Source organism: Clupea harengus, chromosome 12, assembly GCF_900700415.2.
Source record: "Clupea harengus chromosome 12, Ch_v2.0.2, whole genome shotgun sequence".
In the NCBI taxonomy this organism is placed as follows: Eukaryota; Metazoa; Chordata; class Actinopteri; order Clupeiformes; family Clupeidae; genus Clupea; species Clupea harengus.
The window spans coordinates 17,800,384-17,827,765 of NC_045163.1; the positions used below are offsets into that span (position 1 = coordinate 17,800,384).

The 27,382-nt window shown below is 41.5% G+C and overlaps 1 protein-coding gene and 4 non-coding genes across 5 annotated transcripts; 3 read left to right on the forward strand and 2 right to left on the reverse strand.

Moving 5' to 3' along the window:
• The first annotated feature begins 7,159 nt into the window (after positions 1-7,159).
• Positions 7,160-7,350, forward strand: LOC116223026. The gene has a single exon (XR_004164894.1). It is a non-coding gene; the product is annotated as a U2 spliceosomal RNA (small nuclear RNA).
• A 523-nt stretch (positions 7,351-7,873) lies between these two features.
• trnad-guc lies at positions 7,874-7,945 on the reverse strand. Its single transcript has one exon. It is a non-coding gene; the product is annotated as a tRNA-Asp (tRNA).
• A 1,620-nt stretch (positions 7,946-9,565) lies between these two features.
• trnad-guc lies at positions 9,566-9,637 on the forward strand. The gene has a single exon. It is a non-coding gene; the product is annotated as a tRNA-Asp (tRNA).
• Positions 9,638-10,160: 523 nt separating this feature from the next.
• On the reverse strand, positions 10,161-10,351 carry LOC116223038. The gene has a single exon (XR_004164905.1). It is a non-coding gene; the product is annotated as a U2 spliceosomal RNA (small nuclear RNA).
• An 11,438-nt stretch (positions 10,352-21,789) lies between these two features.
• On the forward strand, positions 21,790-24,845 carry LOC105912637 (4-galactosyl-N-acetylglucosaminide 3-alpha-L-fucosyltransferase 9-like). The gene has a single exon (XM_042709341.1). It carries the CDS (start codon positions 23,096-23,098, stop codon positions 24,179-24,181), a length of 1,086 nt encoding a protein of 361 aa, XP_042565275.1. The 5' UTR covers positions 21,790-23,095; the 3' UTR covers positions 24,182-24,845.
• The last annotated feature ends 2,537 nt before the right edge of the window (positions 24,846-27,382 follow it).

A 27,382-nucleotide genomic window follows, 5' to 3' on the forward strand; every position in this document is an offset into this window, starting at 1 on the left:
CTGGTAATGTGGGTGGGGGTGGACGGGGTTAATCAAAGCAGAGACAGTGCTGAGTAACAGGCTCTGACACCTATCTGACTCCCATAACTCACCCTGCCTGAGTGAGAGCTGGGCTGGGCTGGGCTGGGCTGAGTCAGGCGGAGATGAGCGAAGCCCCATAAAGGCCATCAGTGCCTTTCAGTAGAGATCACGAGGAGGAGAGCCACCCACCACTGATAGAGCAAGAGGCTCTGCGCTCATTACATTACTGAAGAGAGAGAGAGAGTGGTTCTCAGCCGTGTGAGGAGAGCAGTACACCATACCCAGCAATCCTATCCAAACAGTCCAAATCACCCTACACCCAGTGACATGACCTTGTGTAAGATGTATGCTATGTCCAGCAATCCCATATAATTTACAGTGCAATGCCAATATCCCCCTACGCCCAGCAGAATGGCCAAACAGCCCCACACAGTTCAACTACACTCTACCATCATCCACCACAACCAATCACTTACCCCTCATACATCCCACCTACGATTACCCACCTAAACCCCCATACATCCACCGACACCTACCCACCTATAACCCCATACATCCACCTACACCTACCCACCTATAACCCCATACATCCACCGACACCTATCCACCTACACCCCCATACATCCACCTACAACTATCCACCTACAACCCCATACATCCACCTACAACTATCCACCTACAACCCCATACATCCACCTAAAACTTACCACCTATAACCCCATACATCCACCTACACCTACCCACCTATAACCCCATACATCCACCTACAGCCACCCACCTACAACCCCATACATCCACCTAAAACTTACCACCTATAACCCCATACATCCACCTACAACTACCCACCTACAACCCCATACATCCATCTAAAACTTACCACCTATAACCCCATACATCCACCTACACCTACTCACCTATAACCCCATACATCCACCTACAGCCACCCACCTACAACCCCATACATCCACCTAAAACTTACCACCTATAACCCCATACATCCACCTACAACTACCCACATATAACCCCATACATCCACCTACAACTACCCACCTATAACCCATACATCTCTCTGCAACTACCTACTGTAAGGCAGAATTCACTCTGAGAATGTCCATGTTCTGGATTTAATCATTCGCAGTGTTTGGCCAGGGGGTCAAAAGGTACACACCACAGCTTCTCAACCTGGACTCTTTGTTTTCACAGCAACCCCCATGCATTGGTTGCTATTAGGCACCCAAGAGCTTGGTCACAGTTGCATTAATTGCCACATGCCGCATTCTTTTAGAACCTGGTTGATTCTTTCAGCCTTACCCCCCATTGTCACAGAGAGAACCTCAAGAGGTTTTGGATTTCCAAGTATGTGCAAATCTATATGAATGTCAACCCACTCACACCCCACCGCCATCCCCCTACTGACCATCCCAGTTTTGCCGTCTTATTCATCCATTACGCCTGCCCTTCCTCTTTGGAAGGGTAACTCCACCAAAAGCTGTCTATGGGATCAACAGAGGCAGATGACCGTATGACTCTACTGGGCTCCTGCTATGGGATTGGTTCTAGTGACTCTCACTAACAGATTATTCCGACTATGACCCCCCTGATCCCTCCCTCTGTCCCTCCCCGAAGCCCTTTTAACCCAACCCCCCCGCCCCCTTACACACCCACGTCATTCCTTCCCTCTTTGACGCCAGCATATTCCACAGGTTCCCCTTCCTCTTCATCTATATGATGTAATGTTGACAGACATCATCCACAGGCAAAAATAACTGAATCAGGGAATTTTACATACAAATATGTCACATTAAATCACAACCAGTGGGCTTTTTCTAGCCCTGGGGAACACCTCCCTTGTGAACAGAGATGTATTCCTACGCACTGTGATTTAGGACACCATGTATGAAAATAGTCTCATCGCAAGACCCATAACACACTCATGAGCAGCAGAATTCCATACAGCACAAAGAGTTCCCTGTGAGGGACCCATACTGCACACAGCATACTCTATCAGTGACCCATACTGCACACAGCATACTCTATCAGTGGTCCATACTGCACTGCTATCAGTAATCAATACTGCACATTGCATACTTTATGAGTGATCCATACTGAAAATAGCCTACTCTGTGAGTGTGGTACCCATATATGGTGTAAAGGGTAGGGGCAAAGGCATCTTTGTTTTGTGTGTGTGTGTGTATGTATTTGTACGTGCGCACATGCCCGCTCCATGTGTATTTGAGTTTAAATAAATATGTGTGTATGCCTGCAGACATGTCTGTCTTTGGTTGTTCATCGTCAGTCCATCCCACAGGAGCCTTATTCTGATGAGAATAGGAACCGGCAAGCCGTGTGTGGGTTTAACAACAGCTTCAGGCTGTGTGTGTGTCACAAAACGAGGAACAGGAGAGAAGGGACCAAAAGGAAGATGTTACGGATGAAGAGAGAGTGCCTAACTAAGCCGCTTTTGTGTTTTACATTGAGACATGCGAGATAAGTGATTGCGTAAATGTCATATCTCTGAATAAAATAGTCAGGGGATGTAGTAATTGGCAACGTGAAGCATGAGCGTGAAACGGCTATTGAAACGAGGCATCTGTAAGAGAGGCTAAATAAAGCATCTTTCAACGCTGGGGTGTGCTCTGGGATCAGGAGTTTTTAGGAGAAGCAGATGGTAGTGAAATCTGAAGGAACACCAATGCCTTTTGGAAAAAAAAAACCTGTCACATCACGCACCATACATTTCCCCTCGCATCGCTGCCTGTGATGCAAATTAGGTCGCAATGTTCCCGGTTGTCTTTCGTCTTACAATTACAGGTTGTCCTTGGACCACATGCACCTCACAAAACACCCAACGACCGAGGCTCTGGCCATGTAAATGAATCATTCGGGAGGAGACGAGACGCGTGAATGGTGGAGGGCGCACAGGGGCACATTCTCCAGCGACCTTCCTGCCTCTCCTCCTGCGGCCACGGACTTAAGAACCAACTGCCCAACACCCTGACAGAGTTACGTCCTCTCTGCACGCTCTACTTAACCATCTTCATTTATGCCAAAACAACGCGTCCAGAAGAGCTGCACAATACTCATTACATGCCTGATGTAGTTTGTTGATGAAAAAATATAATTGAAATTGTTATAAAACAGAAAAAATACAATTCTTAAGCCAAGATCAAATCGGCTATAATTTACAGTAACCACACAGTCGCGCCTTTGGGTTCATTCACTAAGGCCATATTTTGCACTTCTTCAAATCCACGGGTTGGGTGTAAATAATGCATAAAAACTTTTGAAACAATCAAACAGACAAACTCCATTGAATGCCCAGGAATATTGGGAAACGCTTGTTTTCCTGACCCTTCCTTGTGGCGACAAACATTTTTCAAAACATGATCTAGCCTGCATTAGGTGTTATGAAAGTAGGCTAAAGCAAGTGTTATCTGTATGAAAGTGAGGTTATGCTCTTGCCGATTAAATAGGTACACTTCAAAAATTGTTCTGCAAAGTTGGATTTATAGAATTAAAATATTTCCAAGATTACACGTTTTTACGGACATGAGAGCATATGCAACATTGGACTATTTAATTTTAGCCCGGTCGCAAGCTCTTGTTTCAGTTGTTTCATGAGTTCAAAAACGTTTAAATATCCATGTTCTGGACTGAAATACATATAACCATCAATATTTTGTTTTGCCGCCCGGGCACCTATATGATAAAAGGTGTAAAGAAGCTGCTCACCCGTCTCTTCGAGCTTGTGGATGCTGAAGATGCAGCTTTAAGGATGCGGCGCCCCCTCACTCCAAAGATCTTCTCAGCACGGTGTGACTCTGCGCTCTCTCTCCCTCGCACTCATTCACACACACGACATAACACCTGCCCTCCGAATCGGTGGACGTAGCCTAGATTTGGCTTACATTTCATGGAATTCTTATGCTATCATGTATTTATTTAGTCTCAGTAACAACCATATTATGAAAAAAGCTTGTGTGTCAATTTAACATAAACCCGACGATTTAAAGACGTTTCAAAATATCAATGTTATTCATAGTATAGGCCTATACAATTTTGGTATGATGTGAAATGCTTGAATAACATTTTCAGTAGAGCCGTGTGTGCTTCAATGCGCGTAGGCTAATGTCCTCCCAACAAAGAAATATACAGCAGAACGGTAAACATCATGCAGCAATTTATCACTTTTTGAAGTGTTTTATAAGGAAATGACACCTGCTCTGTAGGCTGAATTGGGCATGTATTTGTTTGTTTATGTGAGCGGGGAGACTAGTAGGCCCTACGTAAACTTGCAATAGACTATAATCATGTAGCATTTTAAATAACCAAGTATGCATCCAATCGCCTTCATCTAAAACACAACAGACCACTGTCAAAAATGAGTAAAACGTCTTTATTTAATTTGCCAATACAACCTAAAGCCATTTAATAATATAATTTTAAGTGTGCAACAAGCTGAGACCGGCCAGAAACGCAAGCATTTCCCTATAACCCTTTCAATGTAGATTTTGCCCTGAGTCTATCTAGCCTGACCCAACACAGACAGATGCCTACATAATATAACTGGGACTTAAACTTTTATTTAGGTCTACCTTCTTGATAGCAGGAATGGGCAGTATTTCCAATACATGTATTTAAAATATTGCCCTACTGACTATTTGACAATGCTTGGATTTTAAAGAATTACATTTTTGCATGATTGACAGGAGGGTGGCTCCGGGGATAATTTGGACACACTGCCTGATTCATAGAGCGTCTCTGGCCTCCAAAGATCTCAGTGTTGAGCTCAGTGATGTGTTTGATGTCGTTGTCAAGACTACTTCATAAAACGTAATGCATTGAATACACGCCTGTTTTCATCCCTATGTAAAGATGAAAATGTTATCAAATGTTAAAACTTCCTTCTATCCACGTGCACGCACGCACACACACACACGCAGGCACGCACGCGCAGGCACATCAGTGGGCCGCGGATTACTTTCTAGTCAGAATGGTGGTCCCTGGGACAAAACCAGTTGAAAACCCCTGCTCTACGTCATAAAATGGACGGCCCACCTGCCCCAATCCCTACCTGTTTCATTTGCTGATCGAGACTTGTCGTTCACAGGTGTTACAGTAATGCCTTCTCAGCCTCACTCAGCCCCTTTCCCACTTTTTAGCATTTTTCAAAATGATGCAGTGGGTGTTAGGCTCAGGGTGGAGGGTATACTTAGACTAATATATTGTTCAATCAGCAGTAGAGTCAGCAGTTCTCTATGAGTGACTACATGTAGTCTGATCTCTTTAAAACAAATAAAAAATAACCACCTGCGCAAGGTGCAATTTGTGGAAAAATCAGAAGGGATATTTTTTACATGTTTTTATTCATGAAAATAAATTGTGAACTACAGTAGGCTATATACAGTAGACTATGAAGCCTATTAGGCTATTTCTTGCAGCTGTTAAAGCATTCACTGGCTAAAATGGGCTGACATCAAGGCGAGGTGTCTATTGCAAGCGCTTTGTTTATCTGATCATAAAGAGGGGGGGGGGGGTAATGTTTTATTTAATTAATTTAGTTTGCTGAACTGACTGATCAAAGGTGCCTTTTTTCACCCTCTGCAAATTGTTAACCAGGTAGCTCACTAGATAGCAACTTGAATAAATCAAGTTTACCAATTTGGTTACAGTAGGTGTCAGACATTCAACCCATTAACTGAACACAGGCGTAGCAAAACAGGAATCTGCCCCATTCTTGTAGTAGTGTAGCATGGCTACTATTGCCATAACAGTGCCATCTCCTGCTTTGTTTGGAAGATTTTCACTTTCCCTGCTTCCCTCACAGACTCACGGCCACGCCCCTTTCCCAGTCTGTTAATTTCCCCATTCTGTTTCACTCAGCTCCAATTAGCCCTGATCACTTGCCACCCTGCCAACAACCTTATAAGCTACACCTGTGCACAGGTCCTTTCACTCAGAGACACAAAGAACCTGAATGCTGTTGCATGTGCTCATCCTGTGTGCGTTATCTGGACAATGTAAGTGTATTGGTGATTACGTCAATGGACTGAGCTTGATTTAGTTTAGACGGAAGATGTGCCTATAGAATTGTTTGCTACCTTAATGGAAATGCTCCTAAGTTTGTTTGCTTATGTATTGCCTGTGTAGGCTGAGACTGTTGTACAGTTATTATTATTATGTGGCACATTGTATGATTTATTTTCTTGTATTGTATGACTTGAGCGCACTTTGTATGCTGTGGCGTCCTTTGTACAAATGTAATATTTTGGAGCTGATTTGTATATCATTTCTCATTCCCTCCTAGAAACCACACACACACACACACACACCCAAGCCTTCCTCGCACACACCTTCCTCACACACACACACACACACACACACACACATCCATACAGTCTTACTCATATCCTCAACGGAAAATCTAATAAACAAATTGAACTGTGAATACTGACTGGACAAGTGTGTTCTCACCGAAACCCCGATTGGTCTCAAGCCAGCCACCCTGAACTCCTCAAACTCCTTTTCATGCTTAATTATAGTAATGTAAACAAATATTTGCTGTTTAATGTTTAGTTTTGGGTATAAAGCAGCACATCATTATTATTATTTTTGTACAGTGGCCTAAGTGAGAAATTGAAGTTAGGCGACAGATCATGGATTCTACCCGCCATCAGATGCATGAAGTTATTGGCTTGCAAGTAAATATCGGTCATGTTGTAATACCACTTTTCTCCGCTGGGTGGGGGAGTCGTATTATAACTAAAATTAAACATTAAATCTGAAAGCATAGCCCTTACCAGAGCCCACGATGCAATGTTTGTGATCGATACACTAAAATTCAAAGACATAAGTACCTTCCATGAGATCGGATCCATATAAACTTTTCTTTATATACTCGTACCTGATTGGTTGAGGGGACACCTCGTGTAACGTCGCATCCAAAGAATGCTCTTTAAAGGATTAAACGTAGTGATCTAGTGACTTTCAACCGCTATAAGTAATGGAATGTGAAGACAACGATTCGTCAGACTTGCTCGCTAAAATAAAAAAAATAAAAAATAAAGTTTTTCTTGATTATCCTAATCGTGAAGATTACGACGGAGAATGCAGTCCCTCACTTAACACTGCGACCGGCATCGCTTCTCGGCCTTTTGGCTAAGATCAAGTGTAGTATCTGTTCTTATCAGTTTAATATCTGATACGTCCCCTACCCGGGGACCATATATTAAATTGATTTTTGGAACTGGGAGATGGAATAGGGGCTTGCTCCGTCCACTCCACGCATCGACCTGGTATTGCAGTACCTCCAGGAACGGTGCACTTCCCACCCGGGAAGAACAAGTCTGTCTAAAATAAGAGATGAAATGCAAGTGTTCAATCCACATTTATAATGAAAGGGGGCGACACATATTATGTAAGTAATGCCTTCGATACTATGTCTACTAAACCAGTAGAGCAGACATCCTCGCTTCGTTCAAGTGTAGTCTAATGTGAGTGAGAGTGATAAGCGGAAGTAGAAGGTAGTAGGTAGAAAGGTAGAACCAAAGCATACGCATGTCCGATCGTTATCAAATTTCTGACAGCAGCCAGTCGTTGTCTTTACTGTCTATGGTCGGCTAACTTGGCTATCCAGCTAGCGAAGCCAACTGCATAGATAACGTAGTTTTACATTTACCCCACACAACCTCTAATGAACTATGAGGCAACAAACACATGCATTTAAGTCGCTGCAATTCAGGAGGCGAATTCTGAATTCAGGGCCAAATTGGGATGCATTTCTTTTCAAACATGCTGAAATATGAAATCCTAAATCACCGGTCTCCAAACTGAAGAAAACGTAAAACGTGACCTCCCCGTCGGGGAATTGAACCCCGGTCTCCCGCGTGACAGGCGGGGATACTATCCACTATACTAACGAGGATGCGCACGACACTCTTTTGAAAACACCGATATTTGATCTTCGCTGGTACACGAGAATAGTTTAGCTAAACGGCCCTAAACCGTTTCCCATTCATTCTCAATGGTAGTGCTAAACCACTACGGATGTAATATTCTTTTGGCCACTACTACCTTTTGGCGCTCTGGCGAGTTTCAGGCAAACTTCTGTGGAGATGAAACAAATCACCAGCGACTGCTACATTTATTCACGCTAGTGTTCATTAATCCAAGGTCAGATACGTTGTTTTGGGTAAATGTAAAACTACAGGATGCATTTACAGATATATCGCCAGATATTTCCATAAAACTTAAGCTGCTTTGCGCTGCTAATTCCCTTGGTTGATGTGAGAGAGTTGGCCGGCTTTTCTCTCTCAGACAAAGTTTGGGTACGTGTTAAAAAAAGAATGACCATGATAATAATTTTTGGTAATGTGTGTGGTTTTCATGATTTTTATCCCAGCAAAAGATACAGGCTTGCAGAGAGGAATGCCTTCAGAGAGGACAATATCCCTGTGATAATGCTGTATTTGATTTGTTGCCTTTCATTTTCTCTTAAAGATACGTTAATCAAACAATGTGTGGAAGTGTGTGGAGGGGAAAATCAATGGAGGGGGAAAATCAGAGAACACATGAATACAATGTGTTGCTAGTAAGCTAGCATGCTAAATTACATCTCTTGAAATGGACAGGTAATTATTATTATTACAAACTAGCAGGTCATTATGATTATGAGGGAAAGGGCTGACTAGTTTATAGCACACTGAGTGAGAGAGAGCAGCTCATATAACTTGTTCTACATAGGAGTAACTTCAGGGTATATTGAACCAAATATAATGGGTACACTAAAAGTCATAACAAATCATTATTTCAATAAATATGCTTTTTGGGTTCATTTTAGAAACCTACATAGACAACCTTGGAGTTTAATCAACAGGTTATTTTGCAATGTTTGAAAATAGATTTGGTTCAACGCAATATTTATAAGTATAGTGCAATTACAGTTTGTTGTGATTCTGGCTGTGGGTGGGTGCTCACATTCATGACAAGGCAACAAATCAAATACAGCATTATCACAGGGATATTGTCCTCTCTGAAGGCATTCCTCTCTGCAAGCCTGTATCTTTTGCTGGGATAAAAATCATGAAAACCACACACATTACCAAAAATTATTATCATGGTCATTCTTTTTTTAACACGTACCCAAACTTTGTCTGAGAGAGAAAAGCCGGCCAACTCTCTCACATCAACCAAGGGAATTAGCAGCGCAAAGCAGCTTAAGTTTTATGGAAATATCTGGCGATATATCTGTAAATGCATCCTGTAGTTTTACATTTACCCAAAACAACGTATCTGACCTTGGATTAATGAACACTAGCGTGAATAAATGTAGCAGTCGCTGGTGATTTGTTTCATCTCCACAGAAGTTTGCCTGAAACTCGCCAGAGCGCCAAAAGGTAGTAGTGGCCAAAAGAATATTACATCCGTAGTGGTTTAGCACTACCATTGAGAATGAATGGGAAACGGTTTAGGGCCGTTTAGCTAAACTATTCTCGTGTACCAGCGAAGATCAAATATCGGTGTTTTCAAAAGAGTGTCGTGCGCATCCTCGTTAGTATAGTGGATAGTATCCCCGCCTGTCACGCGGGAGACCGGGGTTCAATTCCCCGACGGGGAGGTCACGTTTTACGTTTTCTTCAGTTTGGAGACCGGTGATTTAGGATTTCATATTTCAGCATGTTTGAAAAGAAATGCATCCCAATTTGGCCCTGAATTCAGAATTCGCCTCCTGAATTGCAGCGACTTAAATGCATGTGTTTGTTGCCTCATAGTTCATTAGAGGTTGTGTGGGGTAAATGTAAAACTACGTTATCTATGCAGTTGGCTTCGCTAGCTGGATAGCCAAGTTAGCCGACCATAGACAGTAAAGACAACGACTGGCTGCTGTCAGAAATTTGATAACGATCGGACATGCGTATGCTTTGGTTCTACCTTTCTACCTACTACCTTCTACTTCCGCTTATCACTCTCACTCACATTAGACTACACTTGAACGAAGCGAGGATGTCTGCTCTACTGGTTTAGTAGACATAGTATCGAAGGCATTACTTACATAATATGTGTCGCCCCCTTTCATTATAAATGTGGATTGAACACTTGCATTTCATCTCTTATTTTAGACAGACTTGTTCTTCCCGGGTGGGAAGTGCACCGTTCCTGGAGGTACTGCAATACCAGGTCGATGCGTGGAGTGGACGGAGCAAGCCCCTATTCCATCTCCCAGTTCCAAAAATCAATTTAATATATGGTCCCCGGGTAGGGGACGTATCAGATATTAAACTGATAAGAACAGATACTACACTTGATCTTAGCCAAAAGGCCGAGAAGCGATGCCGGTCGCAGTGTTAAGTGAGGGACTGCATTCTCCGTCGTAATCTTCACGATTAGGATAATCAAGAAAAACTTTATTTTTTATTTTTTTTATTTTAGCGAGCAAGTCTGACGAATCGTTGTCTTCACATTCCATTACTTATAGCGGTTGAAAGTCACTAGATCACTACGTTTAATCCTTTAAAGAGCATTCTTTGGATGCGACGTTACACGAGGTGTCCCCTCAACCAATCAGGTACGAGTATATAAAGAAAAGTTTATATGGATCCGATCTCATGGAAGGTACTTATGTCTTTGAATTTTAGTGTATCGATCACAAACATTGCATCGTGGGCTCTGGTAAGGGCTATGCTTTCAGATTTAATGTTTAATTTTAGTTATAATACGACTCCCCCACCCAGCGGAGAAAAGTGGTATTACAACATGACCGATATTTACTTGCAAGCCAATAACTTCATGCATCTGATGGCGGGTAGAATCCATGATCTGTCGCCTAACTTCAATTTCTCACTTAGGCCACTGTACAAAAATAATAATAATGATGTGCTGCTTTATACCCAAAACTAAACATTAAACAGCAAATATTTGTTTACATTACTATAATTAAGCATGAAAAGGAGTTTGAGGAGTTCAGGGTGGCTGGCTTGAGACCAATCGGGGTTTCGGTGAGAACACACTTGTCCAGTCAGTATTCACAGTTCAATTTGTTTATTAGATTTTCCGTTGAGGATATGAGTAAGACTGTATGGATGTGTGTGTGTGTGTGTGTGTGTGTGTGTGAGGAAGGTGTGTGCGAGGAAGGCTTGGGTGTGTGTGTGTGTGTGTGTGGTTTCTAGGAGGGAATGAGAAATGATATACAAATCAGCTCCAAAATATTACATTTGTACAAAGGACGCCACAGCATACAAAGTGCGCTCAAGTCATACAATACAAGAAAATAAATCATACAATGTGCCACATAATAATAATAACTGTACAACAGTCTCAGCCTACACAGGCAATACATAAGCAAACAAACTTAGGAGCATTTCCATTAACCTGTTAATTCAGAAGGGTATTTTTGACAATTTCCGCCTATATTGCACTGTCCCATTTAAAACTTGAATATCTATGGTTCTAAACATTGCATAATAACCATTCATAGCTTAAATTAAAGAAGACACTTGGCCCATCAAATGCAATCAGTTAAAGTGTTTTATTATGTCATTTTAGTTTACATTTCAGTGCAGCAAAACCAACATTTTTGTCAGAAAAAAACATAAAACGCCTAGTGTTTTTTTTATGTTTCAGTGTAGAACTGGGTTTTAAATGTCATAGGAAACTAACATTTACATTTCCTGATGCAACAACATCTTGACAGTGTGTGTAAAAAATTTGAAGCAGATAGACAAAAGTTTACAAGTGTTACACATCAGTTTCCATATGATACCTTTAGACGTCTCCAAGTGTCTCATAACCTCTCCAACCTCACCAAATACAAAATCCAGTACCTGTCACTGTACATCAAGAATTCATACTTTTTTCTTGCCTTCTGTACTACAGCAAACCATTCTGAATTAATTTCAGTGTAATATATTGTAATTTATTGTGACAACACATATGATGGTCTATAGCCTCTCCAAAATATACCCAAAAACCTATCCAGATCCATATAAAAGTACATCATGTATGTTTTGTGGTTTTGTACTCAAAAGTACATCATGTATGTTTTGTGGTGGGGTGTGGAGGTGGTGTAGTGGTGTGTGGAGGTGTGTGGAGGTGGTGTAGGGGGGTGTGGAGGTGTGTAGTGGTGTGTGGAGGTGGTGTAGTGGTGTGTGGAGGTGGTGTAGTGGTGTGTGGAGGTGGTGTAGTGGGGTGTGGAGGTGGTGTAGTGGGGTGTGGAGGTGGTGTAGTGGTGTGTGGAGGTGTGTGGTGGGGTGTGGAGGTGGTGTAGTGGTGTGTGGAGGTGTGTAGTGGTGTGTGGAGGTGGTGGTAGTGGTGTGTGGAGGTGGTGTAGTGGTGTGTGGAGGCGTGTGGAGGTGTTGTAGTGGGGTGTGGAGGTGGTGTAGTGGTGTGTGGAGGTGTGTAGTGGGGTGTGGAGGGGGTGTAGTGGTGTGTGGAGGTGGTGTAGTGGGGTGTGGAGGTGGTGTAGTGGGGTGTGGAGGCGTGTGGAGGTGTTGTAGTGGGGTGTGGAGGTGGTGTAGTGGTGTGTGGAGGTGGTGTAGTGGTGTGTGGAGGTGTGGAGTGGTGTGTGGAGGTGGTGTAGTGGTGTGTGGAGTGTGTAGTGGTGTGTGGAGGTGGTGTAGTGGTGTGTGGAGGTGGTGTAGTGGTGTGTGGAGGTGTGTGGTGGGGTGTGGAGGTGGTGTAGTGGTGTGTGGAGGTGTGTAGTGGTGTGTGGAGGTGGTGTAGTGGTGTGTGGAGGCGTGTGGAGGTGGTGTAGTGGTGTGTGGAGGTGGTGTAGTGGTGTGTGGAGGTGGTGTAGTGGGTGTGGAGGTGGTGTAGTGGTGTGTGGAGGTGTGTAGTGGGGTGTGGAGGGGGTGTAGTGGTGTGTGGAGGTGTGTGGAGGCGTGTGGAGGTGGTGTAGTGGTGTGTGGAGGTGGTGTAGTGGGGTGTGGAGGTGGTGTAGTGGGGTGTGGAGGTGGTGTAGTGGGGTGTGGAGGCGTGTGGTGGGGTGTGGAGGTGGTGTAGTGGTGTGTGGAGGTGGTGTAGTGGTGTGTGGAGGTGGTGTAGTGGTGTGTGGAGGTGTGTAGTGGGGTGTGGAGGTGGTGTAGTGGTGTGTGGAGGCGTGTGCAGGTGGTGTAGTGGTGTGTGGAGGCGTGTGGAGGTGGTGTAGTGGTGTGTGGTGGTGGTGTAGTGTGGAGGTGGTGTAGTGTGGAGGTGGTGTAGTGTGGAGGTGGTGTAGTGGGGTGTGGTGGTGTGTGGAGGTGGTGTAGTGGGGTGTGGGTGTGGAGGGATAAGATGAGATGAGTTCTGTTCTGATGAGATGAGATCTGTTCAGATGAGATGAAATGAGTGGGGAGCGGACAGATGCATCTCCTGCAGGGACATCTCTCTGGAAAAAAATAAATCAATTGGCAAATGTTACACAAACAACTCAGCAATCCAGCAAAAAAAATTAAGACATTGTAAAATAACCAAACACAATATGCAACTAAAAACAAGAAAGATGCAGACATAGAGAGTACACAACAGGAGAAATATAACATGCCATACATACCAAAATGTATGCTAATAGTATTATGCGTATTATCAGTAGGACACAACACAGCAAAAATAGCATGTAGCTAACGTTAGCGAACTTGCTAGCAGGCTTGCTAATATGCCAGACAAATACATAGGCAAGCCAATAATTTGGAAACGTACAAAAATGCATACCAATAGTATTAAGCGTGTGTGAAACCATACATACAGATATGTATTTACATAGTTTACATTACGAGCACACAACACAGCAAAAATAGCATGTAGCTAACGTTAGCGAACTTGCTAGCAGGCTTGCTAATATGCCAGACAAATACATAGGCAAGCCAATATTGTGAGAACATACCAAAGTGCATACTAATAGTATTATGCGTGTCTGAAAACATAAATGCAGATATAGATACTTACATGTCATGTCTAGGACACAATCCAGCTGTTCCAATTGTGTCCATAGGCGAACTCCACGTGTAGTGTTGAATGCGCAAAGCCTGTGCTGGGAATGACTGCTCTAGCGCATGGAAAGCGCACCAGAGAACCTTCGGTTACGCGTGGACCAATCACACCGTAATATTATTCAAAGACCGGCAATGGGCATACCATTGTAAACATGAGAATGAGTACTATTGGATAGAATAGGTGTCAATCAGTTTATAGTAACTGGATTGGAGAAACAGGCATTTTGAATGCGGTCGTCTGTTACAGGAAGTGGTTGGTTTGTGGGCACTAGACATGAAAATGAACGTAGAACAAGGAATAAAATGTACTGTGGCCAATAAAAACTACACAGTTTCGTAGAAGAGATATATGGCTTTGATTATTCAGGTATGTTTTAAAAATATATATATTTGTCATGGCCATGAGGAGCTCGAGAAGATTGAGATCATATGATATGGGAAAAGGAGGCATGTTTTGTGCTGTGATGTGAGTACATAAATAAACCACAATAATATCCTCAGTTAAACTATTCAGTGTCATCATTTAGTTGTTTGGATAGATAACGATTTTTTCATGGCAGAAAACAAGACATTTTGGCAAAGATAGCATGTTTAAATGGACGATTAGTTTGAGGAGGCGTCAGGGGGTGGGGCACAGCAGGGGGCACACCACGTTTTTCTTTTGGTCGTTTTCTAATGACCTGCTGAACACAGGCATTTGATATTACGTGTGCTTCTGGCAGTATTAGTGCTTTTCAGATACAAGTCTTTTTATGGTAAAATGTTTTTTTATTTTTGTGGCTACATGCACGTAATTAAGATGTTATCAGCCCGGTCGCGGCCGCGCGACCGCTAGGGGGCGTATCTGAACTAACAAGTTAAGGTAGCAAACAATTCTATAGGCACATCTTCCGTCTAAACTAAATCAAGCTCAGTCCATTGACGTAATCACCAATACACTTACATTGTCCAGATAACGCACACAGGATGAGCACATGCAACAGCATTCAGGTTCTTTGTGTCTCTGAGTGAAAGGACCTGTGCACAGGTGTAGCTTATAAGGTTGTTGGCAGGGTGGCAAGTGATCAGGGCTAATTGGAGCTGAGTGAAACAGAATGGGGAAATTAACAGACTGGGAAAGGGGCGTGGCCGTGAGTCTGTGAGGGAAGCAGGGAAAGTGAAAATCTTCCAAACAAAGCAGGAGATGGCACTGTTATGGCAATAGTAGCCATGCTACACTACTACAAGAATGGGGCAGATTCCTGTTTTGCTACGCCTGTGTTCAGTTAATGGGTTGAATGTCTGACACCTACTGTAACCAAATTGGTAAACTCAGTGCCGCTGCTAGCCATTTTGGTGCCCTAAGCATAACTCCTTTATGATGCCCCCCCCCCCCCCGAGAAAAAAAACCGAAACGAAAAAGGAAAATCTACTTTGTAAACACAGTTCACAGAACAGCCAAAACATACATACACACAAGTATTGGGATGTGCAAAATCTTCGTAGAAATTAAATAGTCATCCATAAATACAAACTTAAAAGCAGAAGTATACAAGTAAGCAATCTTCTTCAATAAAGCAAAGATTTAGAAGCAGAAAATTCACACAATTTTACTTTACTTTGTAAACACACTATGTAGAACAGCTAAAACACCTCTTGTCACTACATATCCATAACTTTGCAGCTAAATTTGTGATTCCTGGTTGCTATGGTTGTCAAGGTGCTATGCTCGCTAGCTAACTAGCGAAGGAAACTTTTAATAACCTTAAACGATTTAAATGGAAGATTTCCATTTGCAGGAAATGATAGCTAGTTATCTAGCTAATGTTATAGTCTCCTCGATTTAACTTCTACAATTATAATGGGTGCCTGTGACACTTCTTATGAATGAGTTCATATTCATGAGTTCATATTCACACATATTAACAGCAGTTCATCATGTGTAAAGAATGCTGATATGAAATATGAAAACAACCAGTAGTCAATGTGCAAGCTTCCAATTTAATTGTGATTTAAGATACTCTATTTGAGTTGGGGCAGTCTGTCCTTCAGTCGAGGCATAATGATCTCTCGCTACAAGTTTCACCTGTTCGTGTTGGAGTAACAAATGCTTGTGGAGTCAAGTGCAGTTGAGAGGCGCTTGTCTCCAGGGCACAGATAAAAACTTAACTTTTTTCTCTTTTCACGGATACAAATAAAAAAGGCTGTGATTGGAATACGGGACTGGAGCTGTCCCTGACGGGACAAATACAAATCACCCATAATTCGGGATGTCCCGGACAATTCGGGACGGTTGGCGACCCTACTTGCACCTAAGTTATAACATATTTGAGTGTGCTAACATTAGCAATAACGTCAGCTAGTTTGAGGTGTATGCATAGGCTAACCATTACATTAGCAGCACATTTCCCGTATTTAACAATGATTAAACATGGACTTACCTGAAAACAGGGATGGATTAATGAACGGGCCTACCGGGCCCAGGCCCAGGGGCCCATGAGCTCAGGGGGCCCCTAGGCCAGAGCCTCTGCGTGAAGTCGCTGTTATGTATCTCTTATTTGTGGTTGAAAAAGGTGTATTTTATTCATTTGCTAATGGCTTTAATTGAGTGTACCTGTGCTGTGTTAGAAAAAGCTAGATTAATGCGACAGTGATCAAGCCTAACTTTTTGGGACAACTCAGGATACCTTATGCTGTATATCCCCTCAAAATGGCAAACTTGTCTCTGTCATGGTTTTCATCATTTTTAGGGGGAATCGTCAGTAGCAATCTATAACAAAATTATACTGTATGCTTATCTTACATACACTATAGAAACTATTAAAAAACGATTCAATTAAATTAATAATTTCTTATTTTCTTTGTTATTTTTGTCATATACAGATATGCAATGATGATTGCTGGGTAATATGTCTCTTGTCCAATGTCAAGTCTCTATTTGATCATGTGATGAGACGATACGATATAGCTAGTTTATTCGCAGAATCTGAAAGTCAAGACCTACAAGCAAGCACAGTAGGCTACACCTGCCGGACGACGCCTTTCAAACATAAAAGTGGTGATGCATGATTTGATTTTTCAGTGGACAGGATAGCCAGCCCATTCAGCCTCTCCTGCCCCATGCTGCCCCTCAGGTAGGTCTTAATCCGTTTCAAGTTGGAAAAGAATCACTCGGCTGTTGCCCTGTCACATGTAATGTCAGAAACAATAGCAGGGCAGTGCACACCTCACCGAAGGTGGATGTTACAGAGTAAACTTTGACCTGTTTACTTTCCCAATACAATAGCCAAAGTATCTAATTCAACCGTAAAATCCAACACATTGGGTTGTGTTTGTGTTTGTGCGTGTGTGTGCGTGCGTGTTTTGCGGGCGCACAATTTTTTTTTTCGCGGGGGGGGGGGGGGGGGGGCCTTCAAAATATCCAGGCCCAGGGGCCCGTGGTTTCTTAATCCGTCCATGCCTGAAAATGATGCACGGGCATCATCTCGCAGTTTCTTTCTCTTTCTTTTTTGTGCCCCTGACTCCTGTTGTCTTTTTGAGGCCATTTTCGAAAAGTTAGCCTACTGTCAAAGTTCGTCAGGCCACTGAGATAGGAAAGGGCACCCACGGCGAGCTTGGGAAGTTGAGTGAGTATTTTATTTATTTATTTTTTTGGGGGGGTGGGGGGGGTGGGGGGGGCACCATCGTAACTTTTTTTGAGCAATTAAATATATCTCTTGTTCTGCCTGTTTTGTGATATACATGCCTAAAAGGTGTCTAATATTTCTATACTGAAATAATATCGGCATTATAATTATTATAACTATGATGATTTTTCAGTTGCCTATTTTTTGGTGCCCCCTCAGGACTTGGTGCCCTACGCACAGCGCGTAGTTCGCGTTATGGGAGCGGCGGCACTGAGGCTACATAGGTTCAAATGCCTTCCATTTTTTTTTTAATTCGTAGCACGATACAGCTCTAATTTCGGTTGTACTTTAATAGGCTACTGCTAAAGGAAAGTGAAGTGACCTTGCAAGTGTATTCCTCTAGTTTTGATTTACAGATGTTTTGTGAACAAAGAAAGTAGCTTGAACAACGTTATCGTCAGCTTTTCATTTTTTTTACATCTTGTCAAATCGATTTCGTTTCAAAATAATGCCATCGACATTGTCCGTAATTTGTTGTTTTAAACAATTAACATAACGCAAATCCTTACATTTCTCGAGGTGGCTATACAAAACCAGAGGCGGCCAAAATAAAACCTTTCACTTAATTTATACACATATTTTTATTAATAGAATGCATATAGGCCTGTGCGCACAATACATGAAAATGTTGTGCTGACAAATTTGGCTTTGAAATTACGTCAGTTAGGTTATTTAATATAAGCAGAAAAGCAAAGCCATGCTTTTGACTCAAATCTGTTGTTTGCATATTTAAATAACAACCTTAGGACCAATAACATATCAATAAGCGATACTTTTACTTGATCTGTACCTATTGTAAGTCCTTCCTCTTCCTTGTTCGACCTCTCCTTATCCTTCCTCTAAGTGTATCTCCTCTAACTAGTACCTAACTCGCACTTACAGTAGTTACATTCCTGCACTTTTTTTATTTCTTATGTAAAATAATATTTGTCGTTACACTAGGTCTCTATTGCTCCTAGCTTGATTATTCTCTCCTTTGTACGTCGTTTCGGATTAAAGCGTCTGCTAAATGACTACAAATGTATTGTAAATAGCCTTTATGTCTTTAGATATTGAATATGAATGAAATTAAATTAACGTAATTCTTAGGCTAATTTCTATAATGAAAAATACTTTTTATATATAATTGGTACCTTTTGAAGTGTCCAACTTCTGTCCGCAAAGTCCAACTGTCAACAGTCAATTTGAGTCTTGAAGCACCTTGCCTTTCCTGTCTCATTTTGACTGTGGGCCCGTTGTTATAACAAGGAAGCATGATGAAGTTTATCTGTCAATGATTGACCATGGAAATCCCAGCTCACCATGCACAAGATCACAAAAAGTACCTTTAAACTAAAAAATATGTCTGCATGAATGTCTTTGAGTATTGAGAACATTAAGCATTGACTACAAAGAATATGACTTTAAAGAAAACAACTTTGGTAATCATGTCTTTGAAGGTGAACCTATGGTTGTAGCTTCTGGATCTCAAACTACAAGTTCCATTTTACTGTATCCAGGCTGCTTGGGTAGCTCTACACCTTGGAGTCCCCTCCCTGTCTTGTCAGGACGTTGAACTGAACATGGGGTTGTCAAGTTGCAATGTCTGTGTAATGTTGCAGAGGGTACACATACCATTGCCCATGTCACAGCAGCCTTGTTATTGTTTCATTTCTCAGCAGGACGCCTAGATATGCTAAGAGTAGTGTTAAAAAGGCCATAGGAACCATTTGTTAAGTTGCCCAGTAGAGCATGTTTCTGTTTATGACCTGTATAATTATTATTTAAATGTTACTACAGGGTTGTGGATTAATGTATATTTCTGTTTGTATTTTACTTTCAGAACCACACTTGCACAATCACATACACCAGGGGTTTTCAACCAGGGGTCCGTGGCCCCCTGGTGGTCCGCTACGGCATTGCAGGGGGTCCGCGACATGAGCCTATTTTGATCAGTTCACCATTGACTTTTTTTATTTTTATGAATATACCTGGGCCCGTCGACATATTTATGTCTGAATAGCCAAGTCGCATTGCCCAAAATACTGATGTAGACCCATATTCAGCGAAGAAATTACACTGACAAGTATTATAGGCAGAATATGTGTGCGGGGGGAGGGGGCATGGTGGCGGCGGCGGTTACAAACATGAAAAAGAAGGGTACGGGACTGTAAAATGTTTTGGGAATCACTGGCACATCAGTGGGCCGCGGATTACTTTCTGGTCAGAATGGTGGTCCCTGGGACAAAACCAGTTGAAAACCCCTGACATACACATACAAACATACACCCACCTACAATTCATTCCATTTAATTGTGTGAAAGCAATACAAAGTGCAAATAATCAAACTGGATATCCAAGTCTCCATTCTTTCCCATTCTAACCGGATGCCCCTCAGTGATAACACATTTCCCGCCCCCCCTTTATAACAAGTAGGTTGTGGAGTTATGCACAGCTGTAAGCACTAGGTAGTCCTGTGAGCAGTTTGTGACAAGAGACAACTCGAGACAACATTTTGGTATTGAATTGCTGTGAAACACAATGACAACAAGGATAGCTTCCTTTCTCAAAAACCACACACTTTCTCAAACAATCTTTCTTTGATCTTTCTTTATAAGTCCCTTCCGGACGAAACAAGACCACTCGGCTGCCCGTCAGGGTCCGGTTCGTCCCGTCGAAGTGTATTTTCCGACACTGACCGGAGGACTATACATTATCACTTACGAATCAGATATTTCTGACTACTTGCAGTTAGTTATGTTGAATGCTTGGATGGCATATTTAGTCACCTGTGAATAATATCTCTCTCTGAAACTGACTTGTTCCTTGAGTTGGATGTTGCCATGAAACTGCACTGGGGACCTGAAATAAAGGTGTCTATTATCACAAGCAGTACTGATAACACGGCATGTTGTCTCGTGAAAATGACCACCAACGTTGTGGGAAATGTGAAACAAAAAATAAACTGTGCTTTTGTTCTTTAGGCTTTACCAAAATGAGAAAAGTATGGAGGAAAACGAGTGGAAAAGAAGAGAACAGTCAATGAAAGAGAGTGAAATGGAACAGCAGATGGAGCAGGAGAGGGGGAGCTTCAGGAGAGAGGAGAAGGGACTCCTCCCTGTCACACTTGCAAGAGGTCATATAACTGCACTCATACAGTATCATACCTGGTTGACTTCTATTCCTAAACCTTATGTTACACTCTTGCTACTCAACCACAGATATAACTTGTGAATGTAGATTTATTAGATTACATACCCGCTAACAAATAATGGTAGAAGACTACTTTCATACAGTACATGGTAGGTTAACAAGTGAATACTTGATAATATAATAGTAATAGTACCTGTAATATGCCACAGATGTGTCAGTATGCAATGATTACTTTTGTGGGACAATGACATCTACACATATTAGTTGAACAAATATCTTGCAATTGCACAGTGCGCCCACAAGAAGCAAGTCACAGTCCAACCACTCTGTGCTTATGTGACATATTTATTTAACTATAGATTGCCTACAGGAGTCACACCACGTCAACACACGATGCAGTAAGCTAGATTGTATGTGTCATTGTATTGTATGTATCTGAATTGCCAACAAATTAATAGACAAAATAAAAAGACACCTGTATGGCCCTTCATATAGGATTTAGCTGTGCCTGTTTGTCTTGTTCTAGGACCACCATGCCTTGCCACTGCCCCAGCCTGACCTTTTACAACCAATCAAACAAGGCAGGCTTGCTTAACGCATCCTAGGGTTATTTAAATCACATTCATTTGATTTAGTATTTGTAAAATGGAAAACAAAATATGCCTATGTTCAAAATTCGTTTTTCTTTTTCAGTTTGATTGCCAGGCATGATAAGAGATTATAATCTGCATAATTATAGCTTCAACAACGTATCCAATCTGATATTTCGTTTTTTTGTTAAAAAGCAATTTCCTTAGATGCATATTCAGGTGTAACCACATTACAGTGGTTGTAATGCTACATGCAGTATCTTTTTCCCACCACACGAGTGTAGTGTTTACCTTTGTTATGAGCGCTGTTCTGCGCGATAAACATTGACAATGGATGAAGTATTGTTCTAAATTGTATGCTATGTGTCCAATTGACATAGTATTTCAATACTTTTGATATGACATTGATTTTACATATTTCCACACTGTATGATCTTTGAATACTTTTGATATGACATTGATTTTATAGTATGTATCTAGACTGTATGATCTCCATGATAAAATGTTCATGCATTTAGATATAATGCATATTATATCAGCGGTCCCATCCTTTTTTCTATTTATATGCTCCCCCTTGGTCAAAATTATTCAAAAGTACAACATCTCCTTCCATTGATATGCAGATGACACACAGCTTTATCTCCCCCTGAAACCTAACGACCGGTGAAATCTAAAGTCTCTTGGTCTGCCTTGAGGACATCAAGTGTTGGATGGCACAAAATGTCCTACAATTAAATGAATATAAGACTGAAGTTCTATTATTCGGCCCCCCTGACTCCATCAAACTGACCACCAGCCGCCTAGGCAATCTGTCTACTCTGGTCAAGGCCCAAGTCAAAAACCTTGGTGTTATATTCGATTCAGTCTTTAAATTTCACAAACAGGTTAATGCAGTAGTTAAACCAGCTTCTTCCAACTTCACACAATTGCCAAAATCAAGTCTTTCCTGTCACCCAAAGATCTTGAGATGGTCATCCACGCCTTCATATCCTTAAGCAATGACTATTAGAAAAAAACATCAGATGGGCAGCCGCCAGCGATAAAAAACCCAATGAGACACTCCTAGCACTTGAGTCCACGACTTTTCTCTTCTTTTCCTGAACTAGTCTTGTGCATAATGTTGTCTGTCAAGATTTTATTTTTACCCATATGCTGGCCTTTATTTCCTTCTTTATTTTTTATTATTTAAGATATATATATATATTTTTTTCCTGGGGGTTGTGGGTTGGAGAGGGGCTGATGGGAGGTTTGGGGATTGTTGGCTTTTGTTGTTTATGTTGTTGTAAAATTTCAGAAAACATGAAGGAAAACGCTCTTACCTTTTTATTTTTATTCTGTATAACCCCAACATAGCCTTCATTCAAATATATATATTTTTCTAAAAAGCCATCAGGACCTAGTTCAGCTTCTGTTCAGCAATTGTTTTAGGAGGAACAGGGAACAGGGAATTTCCGAGACGGACTCGTTTGACTTGTCTGACTGGTTTGCAACATGCAGACCTAGGTCAGTGACAGGGAGCAGAGCTACACATTTCTACAGAGCTAGAGTGGTGGATAGCAGCTGTGCTGGTAAGTGAGCTTATTACATCAACCTAGTGGAAAACAAACAGTAAATATCAGTACATCCAAAAGAGTGAACTTGGTGGGTGGGTGGGGGTACTTTCTATGAATTATTTGACCAGTTTTGCTTAGTTAGTAGGACTGTGTGTAATGCAATACATTTGATGTGTGTTTACTTTACAGCCAAAAACATGAAGCTGTTCCGTTCCTATCGGTGGATTCCAATGGCTTTTGTCCTTGCCTGTCTGACATTTTTTGGTAGTCTGCTTATCCAATGTCCTTCATCGGTGAATGCTGTTCAAAAACCTGAACAGGTCATCCTTAATACCACCAATACCATAGCTCTAATATGGTACTGGCCCTTTGGGATGTCATATAATCTGGGAGCCAATATTTGTCATGACCTCTTCGAAATACCAAACTGCATCTTGGTGGAGGATCGGTCCCGGTTCTCTGAGGCAGATTTTGTGATTTTCCACCACAGAGAGTTGTCCAATGGACAACAGAAGTTGCCCGTGCACCTCACCCGACCACAGAAGCAGAGGTGGGTTTGGTTTTCTCAGGAATGCCCAGAGAATAATTTGAATATGAAGCCCTTGGCCGGACACTTCAATTTCACCATGTCTTACCGCCTCGATGCAGACATCACTGCACCATCTGGCAGGTTGGTACCACAGAACTTTGGAACTGGATTGACAGTGGAAGAATTCATACCAAAGGACAAGTCTTCTTTGGCATGTTGGGTGGTGAGTAACTTTTCACCACACCACAAAAGAACAGCTGTATACAATAAACTGAAAACAATTATACCAGTAGACGTGTATGGTGGAGCAGTAAATAAACGTCTAGATGATAAGACTCTGTTACCCACAATCTCGCGCTGCTACTTCTACCTGGCCTTTGAGAACTCCATATCCAGAGACTACATCACAGAGAAGTTTTGGTACAATGCCCTCGTGGGTGGAGCTGTGCCTGTAGTTTTAGGTCCACCCCGGGAACAGTATGAGGCAGTGGCACCAAAAGATTCCTTCATCCATGTGGACGACTTCAGTTCCGTGGAGGATCTTGGAGAATTCCTTAGGAAACTGGCTGAGGATAAGCAACGCTATGCCTCCTATTTCAACTGGCGACTGAAGTACACTGTGGAACCAAACATGTGGATTAAACGTACATGTGAATTCTGCTCCAAAGTTAGCAGCCTGCAAACACATAAAGTATACAAAGATTTAGATGCTTGGCAAAGGGAATAAAGCAGGAGGGAAGTAATTAATTCCATTCCGTGCTTTTCTGAGCCTGATTAATATTTGAAATAAAAAAAAAAAAACATTGAATACAATTCTTTGTCTTGCGTTTATGAACTGATATGTAAACTAAATTGACAGAATTACAGTCCTCTATTTTTGGTAAAAGATTGCATTTCAAAATGCAGTAGATGTATAAACTGATAACAATACATACAAATCTCCACAGAATCACCAGACACACCACCATAAATAATAACAGTCACCCACAGAAATCCATTGGCAAATCCTGTTGCCAACAGCTGTTTTTAAACACAGACAGACAGACAACAGCATTACTTCATGGGTGGAGCTGTGCCTGTAGTTTTAGGTCCACCCTGGGAACAGTATGAGGCAGTGGCACCAAAAGATTCCTTCATCCATGTGGACGACTTCAGATCATTAGAGGAGCTTGGAGAATCCCTTAGGAAACTGGCTGAGGATAAGCAACAGTTTTTCTGTTTGCTGTATGAGAGAATCCCTCATATTTCAACTGGCGACTGAAGTACACTTTAAAATGAAACAAGTGGATTAAACATCTATGTGAATTCTGCCCCAAATGCTTGGCAAAGGGAATAAAGCAGGACAGAAGTAATTTATTCAATTCCGTGCTTTTCTGAGCGTGATTGATATTTGAAATAAAAATCGAAGAGAGTTACAACAAGTAATTGTTTGTCTTGCGTTTATGGAATTATATGTAAAATCAATGGACCAAATTACATCAATTACAATCTATATTGTTTGGTAAAAGATTGCATTTCAAAATGCAGTAGGCTTATAATCGTGAGCAGCGGAATGCATGGGTGCAAGTTTCCTGCAAATTCCTCAGAAAAACCCTAGACTTGATCCTCACCCCTGCATTCTTCTAACTCAAAGTCTACTTGTATTCATCACTGAAGACACAGTGTCAAAAAAATGGATACAAAATAAAGTGTTAAATCCATGACATTTAGTCATTTAGCAGACGCTTTTATCCAAAGCGACGTACAAAGGAAAGAAGGCTGAGTGCATGTTACATTTTATTTAAAATATTTTGTTGGTTATTTCGGTCATTAGGTATTGCTAAAAGGGGGACGGAGAGCTTCCACTAGCATGTGTGGCATTAACAGTCTCCTGACTAGCCTAGCGTGGATCTCTTTGGTCTTGCTGCAGATTCCCTTGTTGGCATTTGATCATGTGAAGTAGGAACAAACACACCAGACATTCACACAAGCCACTGAGGTCATTCTGGCCAGCCAGCCAGCCCTACGCTGCCCATGCATGCACTGACAGCAAAAGGCCTGAAGGGGTCGCAGAGGGCCATAACACAGTAAATAAACAAATCTTAAAAACCAAGACCATATCCTGTGCAAAAGAAAGCCATTATAATCCTTACTCATTGTTCACTTCTTCATTTTACTTGCTCTTTACAGCAAAGGTAGTGAGTGGTATATTGTTGAATGATAAATAGTCAGACTGTATCTGTTGGGATTTAAAGTAGTGCTCTTCCTTTTGAGGCGCTGCTCAGAACACACAGGTAGTAAATCACACGCGGTCTGCAGGTCTTCCATTTAGTTCATTTAAGACAGCACAGCAAAGCAAGGGCTCACTAGCAAGACGTGCATTTTGGCATGTATGTACATTGGTGTGTGTGGTTAGGAAAAAGAATGAATCACATCAACACCTTTTTATAATTGAAATACTAATATATGCTGTGAGGAAACATTTCATTTCAGTTGGTGAGACCAATGTTAACAGTGATAGAACTTGGAACTCCTTGGCGAATCACATATCAAACGTTTCTGGTACAGATGGAATAAATCAACATGACATACCCCAGGAAATTAGCCAATGACAAGCTAGCAAATTCCTAGCACTGCTACCATACAAATCCGTTCAGTCACCAAAAAAAAAACACGAGATCATGGTTCTCTTGCGGCATATGTTTTATGCTCTCAAACACAGCTATGTCAGTTGTTCTCCACTTGCAGGTAAAGTCACAATCTCTTTTTAGCCCTATGATCATAGCCTTATCTCATCAATAGCTCAGGAACAGCTCCCTTGAGCACTCTTCTAACACACTCAAAGCTTACTAGTTCTCCCACATTCTGGAATTTCCGCAAAACAGGCATCTGTGTTCGGCCCCCCTTACCTAGGAAATTGAGCAACAAGTGTGATGACCATCCCTTACTCTTCCTCTTCTATACATGGGTGTGACAGTGTAGCGTTGAAATGGCTCAGGACCACCATCTTATGGTCTACCCTCCATCAGAACCCCTAAGTCAGCTGCACTCAAGTATGTAACCTCTTCTCTAGCAGTGAGCCTCTGTCAGTGGCTGCCTCAGTGTAGCACATACACTGTCTGCCTCATACACGTTGTTTGCAGTGACATTAATAGTGGTGTATTTTCTTTGTGGTCTTTCACCTTCCCAAACTTCACAAGGTTCAGAAATAGGAATACTCTCTTGATAAGTAAACAAACACATGAAAGTGCATGTGAAATGAACTAATTTATTTATATATTATAGTATATACGGTATATATATAAAAGTATAAATTAAATATAAGAATATTGAATGAAACCCTGAATATATTGAATTAAAGTTGAGAATATTGAATGAAAGGTGAGAATATTATATATTAATATATATATATATATATATATATATATATATGCACCAGAGACCCGGGACAGATTGTCCACTAAGATGTAGGTTGGTATGCTGACTACTTCTCACGGCACACATTGCCCTCCAGATTACATCCCAAACGGCTAGTGCCATACTAGAATTGTGGTTTTAAGTTGTGGTTTTGGAAAAGTATCCACTTATAAAAGTCTCTTGATAAACAGACTACCAAAAAGAGTCAAGCCGATAAGGAGAAAATCCATTGGAATCCAGCAGTAGGAATGAAAATGTGTTGTTTGTAAAGTTATTTTGGCTGTAAACTAAACACAAAAAGTAGGCATTACTATTTCAATCATAAGGGATGCATACTATAGGCTAATCACCACCAATAACGGCATGCTAGTTACATTAGAATGTCAAATGTTAATAGGTTAGTCCTTGTGCATTTAATAGCAGAGGCATTTTTTCACAAGAGCCGCAGTTGTTATGTAATTATGCATTTCTACTCAAAATCTCCTAGTATTTTTCTTCTTCAAGCGACTACTCTAGAATGATGAGTCGTGGG

What these genes read in the sequence shown, in the direction of transcription:
- LOC105912637 (XM_042709341.1), top strand. Translation starts at nt 23,096, where the DNA reads ATGTGTGTTTACTTTACAGCCAAAAACATGAAGCTGTTCCGTTCCTAT.